Genomic DNA, 8,178 nt, shown 5'->3' on the forward strand with positions numbered 1-8,178 from the left:
GTCTCAATCCCGAAAGCAGGACCTGCAGACGTTCATCCATGTCACTTGATGCACGTGGGCCCATTTCTGCATGTTAGTTTTTTTTTCGATATTGCATATTGCCCAGGTGCATATTGCATATTATCAATTTGCCTTATATAAGTCTTTGTAAGAACAGAATGATATCCACTTCGTATATTTGTGCTAAATGAGGTTAAACGAGCTAGCAAATAACCGGGTAAGAAAGGATAATGGAAAATGTTCCCACATGGGGTCTGGTCGAGTCTACAATGTACAATAGACGGGTATTCTCCGGTCATTTTCCTTAGCTCTAATCGTTCAGGGGGCGATCATTAGAGAAAAGGCTTGGCACAGCTGGTTTTTTTTTTTTCCCCAGCACGCCAGAATCCGGTTTTGTTGTGCCTTATACGCGTTGATCTCCCGAGCCAGAGTTACTCTTTAACTAGGTCCTTGATACTCCATACATCCAAACACAAAAAAAAAAGGTGAAAAAGGGGCAGTCTCTTTGCCCTGAGGTTAAATGTACATGCAGTAGCCGAAAGTCAACGAACTTGCCGAGTTCCTATCAGAGAAATTGATGTCTGTGCTTTTAGGGCGAGAAAAAAAGCGCAATTTCCCTGAACTCCACAGTTGGCCAGTGCTTGGCCAGTGCATCGCCAGTGGATAAATTGATAGACTAGTACGGGCGACTAAGTATGCCACCGGGGCATAACTCTCTCATTGGTTTATATTGCCAGGCAGTATATTAGATCCGCCCGTGGACTTTCACTTCACTTCATCAAAGGTTATACATAGAAAAGTCTCTTACATAGAATATGCTTTTTTCACCGCCTTCGTATATACCCAAAAAGACCAACCAAAAGACTAACTAAAAGACATAACAAGGCCGTATAAGCGGCCGACTATACTAGGCTGCTGGGGGGGAGGTGATTACTAACTCAAGTATTCCCCCGGGGCCGCTTTCCTACTTGTTGTAGAAGAGGCTTCGCCTTTACCTCGGCCATCTTATGAGGACTCGGCTACCTTACATATATATATGTATAAAAATAAAAGAGAAGTTGAAATTAGTACTCCGTACTCCGTCTATAGATTAAAATTAATATGTATGCTTCGAGGGAGCGGTGAGAAAAGCGGTCAGGTAATATCCGATGAGAGAGTTGTGCCCCGGTAGCACACTTAGTCGCCCGTAGACTACACCGAAAATAGTAAGTCTCTCCCGCTAATGCTTCGGCAGATCGCGTTATACATACCTATGCGGATCAGCACACCCCGGATGATGATCAGTGATTCCACGGAATTGCTTCGTATCTTAGGTCTCTCTTTTTTTGCGTGTTTTTTTTCACAGGGGTTGAGACCGAAATGTACAGCTGTGATGAAACCTCGGTAAAAAGATATACTGACATTGACCTTGACCTTATATTGAAATCTTGAAATGGCAAGAGACGAGTACGATTCCTCCAATAAATGAGACTGATTCCTGCAGGGATTCAGATCCCGAGACAGGGAGCCAAGCAAGTCCAAAATATAATGACACACTGCTAATGATTTTACCTTTCGAGAAGAAATTGACACATTCTTAGCGAAGATCTTGCCTACGATCATATCTGCGGTGACATGTGAAAATACTACTTTTATATTATTGCCACTATATATGCATAATTTAATCTATTGTTTCCATTTCCAATACTACAACCCAAAGCCCTGGAGTCATAGGATATGCCCAGTAGTCCATTAAATCAGAGAAGCCCTAATACCAACCCGAATACGGAGTATACCGAGCACAGTGCACAGTTATATTTTCCATGCATGTTCTACGTTTGGTCTAGAGAACATAAAAAAGGGAAAGGTAAACACAAGCATATTTGCTTTTTTTTTTATCTTTTTTTTTTATCTTTTCTTTTTTTCCCCTAGGCGGCGCACTATCGCCTGATACAGCGAACGTTGTGTGACTAGTGCGTCCTGCTGTCGGGTCGGCCCCCTGTTGGCCACGGACAGTCTGGGCAATGCGGCTGGTGAATTTTCTAGGGTTCGGTTTGGATCTGGACCGGGGAGGAGATTCGTACCCACACCCGTGTTCTCCGACGTGCATCGTCGGATGAAAACTCCTTCTGGAGATTGGTATAGCGCCTTGACGTGGGAGGCGCTTATGCATGCCGCTCATGCATACTACGGGAATTGAGTACTCATCTTGCTCCGTACACCATTTAACGCTGGTCTGTTGCCCGCACTACTGCACGTCGCTCTCTTAGGCGTCTCTTGAATCATGTACTGTACTTTCAGGTGTATTTTTCGTGCCGACGGCTATTTCAAGATTCCGTGGACGTTGTATGCATGCATGCGCGGGATGTAAGTATATGCTTACCAGATTGTGTACCCCGTACAGAGTTTGGAGTCGACGCATTGACATGTATGCAGGTCTCTTTTGGTGTGTTTCTAGTGGGAATCTCATTTTTGGGTGTTGTGGTCAAAGCCCCTGGGTGAAGACTGTGATCCAGAATCATGGGGAATTGGTACTTGTGTCAACTAATCGGAAAACTATCCTGACATCGTGCACGTGGCTCTGTATTTGTATGTGTTGCATCCTCGTAATAGTCTAGAAAAATCTGTGACTAGCATGGCGATATCTTGCAGTAATTCAACTAGAATTCATTGAATTTCTAATGCCAGGGACACAGCCCTGAGAATTTATATATCTGTACTTTGTATACAAACGCAAACCCAAACCCCAAAAAGGATGGCGGACCCCCTCTGATCTCCATATAGCTTTAGACATTTATATATCAGAGCTCGTCATGTCGGGAGACGCTAAAAGGAACCCACAACATAACCTACCCGTGGGCCGTTTAAGCATAAAGCTTGAATGTTGGGATATGCAGCGAAAATCTCGGCGGGTTTGAAATCGACCCCTACTAGTAGTATGATAGGATACGTAAGTAATGCCTTATAGTGTAGATCGATCACAGATTCATCACACACTTGTGTCAAATGAGGTAAGGTCTATAAGGCTGAGGTATCCAGTGCCAGGGCTGTCGCCCCACCTCAGTAAGTACTTATATCTGCTTCTTCCGTCATTCCCACCTGTTTTATCGTTTCTTGGATTTCGTTCGCCTCTGACAGGGAATATAAGCACCAGGTCCTCTGTTATTGGGATCTGTGGTTATAATGTTGACTTACAAGTTCGCACGTACTCGTGCCTCGCGAGAGGGCAAATATCTAAGCTACTAAAGCAACTCGGTACGCTGGTCAGGGTGCGAATCTTCAAATATCTGAGAATACCCCCACCGATAGTCTAATAAGGCTTTCTATGGGTTTTCCTGTTATATGCTGCATTGTGGTCAAAGTGTGGGAATATATTTGATGTCTTTCCACGAGCACCACAAGTTCAGGATTTCATTTCCCTTCCCTTTATCCACAACTAACCGCGAAGTAGCCTTGGAAGTATTAATCTATAGAGCGTCGAGTAAAATAACTGATGGAAAATTATATTCCGTCAAGCCTGTAGAATTTCCCCGGATATCGACCATTTGCGGGGTCAGACGAACTAGATCGTCTACTCGAAGATCTATATATTCCGTACTATCTAGAAGCTAGGCAATTCTACCTTCTTTTATGCTAAGTCTACTAATATAATTGCCACAATGATTCTTCTGATGACATGCATCCTGGCCATCACCTCTGGCACTACTTTCGCCAGGGCAGGCCCTCTATCAAAACCGGCCAAATTCGACTGGTCATCAACCGAGGCTCTGTAAGTATATTCAGGCTTCAAACTAGCAAGCAGTGTTAACCCAATACCCAAGAATCGCCTTCGGTGACTCCTACACGTATGTCCAAGGAACCCTCGGACACCAGAATTTCAGTTTCATTGGAGACCAATTCAACCTCGCCTATGATGCCGAAACCCTGCTTTCTAACAAGATAGTCCAAAATCAAGTAAGCGTACCGTGACGCGATTGAACCAAACACATCATTAGATATTAAATTTCTACTTTAGACCGCAACAGCAGAAGGCGGCCCCAACTGGGTCGAATACCTCACAAATTGCGGCGTCCACCAAGGCCTCACCTCGCCCCAAAACTGCAAAAAGCAACTCTGGGATTTTGCATTTGCAGGTGCTGATATATCAACCGAGTAGTATGCACCTCCATCCACATCCCACACACGTTTAGCACCCACGGACAACCCCGACTAACTAAGCCCAAGTACACCCCTCCACCACAACTTTACAGTGTCCCTAATAGACCAAATAAACCAATTCAAGCAATACGGCCACCCAGCCCTGCTACACAATCTGGCCGGCTTCAAGCAAGAAAAAACCCTCCTCGCCCTGTGGATCGGCATCAACGACATAAACGACAGCGTCAAATACGCCGTCGATTTCCCATCCTTCTACAAAACCCTCACAGACACACTCTTCGCATCCGTAGAGATTCTCTACAGTTTGGGCTACAGAAACTATCTATTCATGAACCTACCACCGCTAGACCGCACGCCAGGGAACCAAGTAAAAAGTGAGCCAAGTCCGAATGCGACGCAGGTTGGGTGGTACAATGCCGCGCTGGCTGATCATGCGGCTGCATTTGCAGGAAAGCATAAAGAGGCACGGGTTATGCTTTTTGATGCGCATGCTAGGTTGGTGGATATGCTTGATGAGTCCTGGAAATATGGCATTGTGAATACGACGGACTTCTGTGCTGGGTATGATCAGCCGGATATTGCGGTTGAGTATGAGAAGTATGGGTGTCCGACGCCGTTGGAGAGGTATTTCTGGTTTAATTCGGGTCATATGACGAGCCATGTACATGAGGTTTTGGCTGGAGAGGTGGAAAGGTGGTGGTTGCATGGATAGTGAGGGTTGGGGATAGGTAATAGCTACATGTAGGCACATTACATTGGAGTTGGTTTGAATTAGGATACCGAGAAAGCACAAACGTTTGAAGAATAATCATTATTGCAGATTGAGATCAGAGGCGGGCGAAGTCTCTGAGACATGAAACTTTTTGAATGAACATGTATGGATTCACCGTGAGAATTCAAGCCCTAGAATCCCACTAAAACTGACGAATCGAGATCTGAGAACCGTGAAAAACCCCCTGTAGAATAGGGACGCAAGAAAAAATAAGTAAGAACTATCTATGACATCAAAGATAACGCCGTCCTGCCCGAGTTACGCATGAAGTCGAAGAAATAGAAAAGAGTCTACCGGGATAGCGCACAATACAAGGGAAAGTGACTGACTGCACGGGGAGCAGCAGGGAGGCATCTACCAACGACGGTTACCACCGACGGGAGCAGAGTTGGAGGCAGTGAAACCACCACCACCGCCGCCGCCACGACCACCACCCCAGCCACCGCGGCCACCACCGCGTCCACGGCCACCCCAGCGACCACCGCCGCCGCCGCCGTAGCGAACCATCTCGGCAAGACGGGGGTCAACCTGCTGCTTAGCTTCAGTGAGAATGGTAATCAAGTCACGAGCCTGCTTAGAGTCTGGAGAAAGGAAGGTTAGTACAACTTGCGAATGTCCAAGACGCAGATGGTAAACTTACTGTCAGTGGTGAAGAAGGTAATAGCGGTACCCTTGGCACCGGCACGAGCGGTACGACCAATACGGTGGACGTAGTCCTCCGAGTTGTTGGGGTAATCATAGTTGAGCACATGAGTGATGTCGCGCACATCTTCAGAGGAATTTCGTTAGCAAATACAACATTAGTGGGGGTATGAGGAGTGTGGCCATGAAGGACCCTTTCTCCGTCGTGCAGGACTTGATGCATCACTGCTCTCTTGATGGGTTTCATTGAAGAAAATCCCAAGGGAAGCGAATCCATGGGATGGCGGTAGTATCGTGGTCCTATAGAAACCTTGGAAATGCAGCCTTCAACAGTTCAACAGTTCAAGAACAACGCTGTGTGAGAAAAAACCTCGACTCTTCTACGAGTCTGTCACACAAGAGATGGAGAATGGAGAATCAATGCCAAGCTAGAATGCCTGCTGCTGTGCTGCACTGTGAGTCCAAGGTCCCCTTGGCATGTGAACCATTTAGGATGACCAGATGCGCCTGGACGCGGCGTATACACCGACGTGCTTCGAGAGAGTTTGAGCACCGTGCCATTGTTTTAACACAACGTCAACACGGGTGAGTGTTTTTTTTTTTCAAGGGCCCCTTAAGGGGGGACAAAAAGGAGGAAATGGAAGAGGGAGGGGGGATGTAGTTTGTTCATACCAATACCACGCGAGGCCACATCGGTGGCCACCATGATGGGGCTCTTGCCCTGCTTGAACTCGTTCAAGACCCAGTCACGCTCGTTTTGTTGCTTGTCACCGTGGATGGCTGGAAAATATGTTAGTACTGTGCCAATGTGCCAGTGAGGAACTCATTGAAAACTTACAAAGCGCAGGCCAGCCGTCCTGGCGGAGGAATCGGGTAATCTCATCTGCGACACGCTTGGTGCCAGTGAAAATGATGCACTTGTTGGAGCGGTCCTCCATGATCTTCTCAAGGTGCTTGATCATCTTGTCACGCTTCTCAAAGTCGGAGACGACCTCGACAATCTGTGTGATGCGGTGGTTGGCGGAGAGATCGGTGGAGCCGACGTTGACTTGAATGTAGTCGCTGAGGAAATCAGAAGCGAGCTGACGGACATCCTTGGGCCAGGTAGCGGACCACATGCAAGTCTGACGGTCAGGGCGAATCTGGCCAATAATCTTGCGAATCTGGGGCTCGAAACCCATGTCAAGCATACGATCAGCCTCGTCAAGAACGAGGTAAGTGACACGACGAAGGTTGGTGCGGCCAGCCTCGAGCATATCAATCAAACGACCGGGAGTGGCAATGCAAACCTCAACACCGCGAGAAAGATCACGGATCTGAGGACCCTTGGGGACACCACCGTAGACACAGGTGTTGCGAATACGGGAGGACTTTCCAAACTTGGTAATCTCAGCCTGAATCTGAACAGCCAACTCACGAGTAGGAGCCAGAACAAGAACAATGGGACCATCACCAGGGGCGAGGAGAGGCTGGGCGTTGATGTGAACAATAGCGGGGAGACAGTAACTGAGAGTCTTTCCGGAACCAGTCTCGGCAATACCGACGACGTCGCGTCCGGAAAGAGCCATGGGCCAGCCCTGGGACTGGATAGCAGTAGGAGCATCAAAGCCCTGGGCCTTGACCTCAGACAAAACGTACGCGGGGAAACCAGCCTCGTCAAAGGTTTCAACGGGACGGGGCACGTTGGTACCCTGAATGGCCATCTCCTTGGTCTTGCGGAAAGCCTGAACATCTTCCTCAGAGCGCGCAGTGACATCGGGGTGCTCCTTGTAGAACGACTTCTCGAACTTGGGCATGGTGTTGATATCTAAGTGAAACCAAAGTTAGTATTGCTCGAACCAAACAAACACGTTTGTTGTTGAATGAACTTACCCCAGTCTTGAGTCTTCAAGCCAGCGCCGAGGTTGTTCATGCGGTCACCACCGGCAGCACCACCGCCGCCGTAACCACCACCACCACCGCCGCCGCCGTAGCCGCCACCGCCGTAACCACCGCTACCACCACCACGGCCACCGCCGTAACCACCACCGCCGCTGTAACCACCACCGGAGCCACCGTTAGAGTAGCCGCCTTCACCTCCGCGAGAGCTAGAATATCCAAGTTAGTACAAATTCTTCTTCTGGTAATGTGTGGTGTCTCCTGTCCGCTTGGTATTGGTTGGGGAACCCAGATAGACTCGGGATCCCGAGGGCCAACACGATCGCAAGCAAATGCAGGCTCGAGGCTTTCGCCAGAAATCCATGCATTTGATGAGACAAACAAAGAAGACAAGGACAAGTCTGTGTGGGAATGAACTTACCGGTAGGAGTCACCGCCGCCGCCGCCACCGCGAGAGTAACCACCTCCGTACGACATGATTTAAGTCTGCGAAAGGGTTTGAGAAAGAAAGAAAGGGGTATTAGAAGATGAGAAGAGGAAGAGGGAAGATGAAGAGGGAAGATGAAGAGAGGAAGAAAGGAGGACGAGTTCACAGGTAAAAGTAGGAAAAGGTCAGGAACTTGAAAGAAAAGGAAGGAGGAAAAAAAAAAATAAAAAACCTACGGGAGGAAGGCGCGAGTAAAAATTCGATTAGGCTTAGCTCCTCTTTGTATTTTTCGCCCATATCATCACATGACCAAGGTCTGGAT

General features: G+C 47.8%; 2 protein-coding genes across 2 annotated transcripts; one reads left to right on the forward strand and one right to left on the reverse strand.

Annotated features, from left to right (window-relative positions):
- Positions 1 to 3,638: 3,638 nt before the first annotated feature.
- N7455_005345 (SGNH/GDSL hydrolase family protein) lies at positions 3,639 to 4,849 on the forward strand (the record flags this gene model as incomplete). The annotated part of the gene is made up of 4 exons (XM_040955424.2): positions 3,639 to 3,748; positions 3,801 to 3,933; positions 3,995 to 4,134; positions 4,204 to 4,849. 4 exons carry the CDS (start codon positions 3,639 to 3,641, stop codon positions 4,847 to 4,849), a joined length of 1,029 nt encoding a protein of 342 aa, XP_040814071.2.
- A 414-nt stretch (positions 4,850 to 5,263) lies between these two features.
- N7455_005346 (DEAD-box ATP-dependent RNA helicase DBP2) lies at positions 5,264 to 7,906 on the reverse strand (the record flags this gene model as incomplete). The annotated part of the gene is made up of 6 exons (XM_040955364.2): positions 5,264 to 5,490; positions 5,550 to 5,678; positions 6,224 to 6,331; positions 6,390 to 7,358; positions 7,424 to 7,638; positions 7,851 to 7,906. The coding sequence occupies 6 exons, from the start codon at positions 7,904 to 7,906 to the stop codon at positions 5,264 to 5,266; spliced, it is 1,704 nt and encodes a 567-aa protein (XP_040814127.1).
- Between the last annotated feature and the right edge of the window lie 272 nt (positions 7,907 to 8,178).

Source organism: Penicillium solitum (assembly GCF_028829755.1).
Source record: "Penicillium solitum strain IBT 25940 chromosome Unknown utg000003l_segment0_segment0, whole genome shotgun sequence".
NCBI lineage: Eukaryota > Fungi > Ascomycota > Eurotiomycetes > Eurotiales > Aspergillaceae > Penicillium > Penicillium solitum.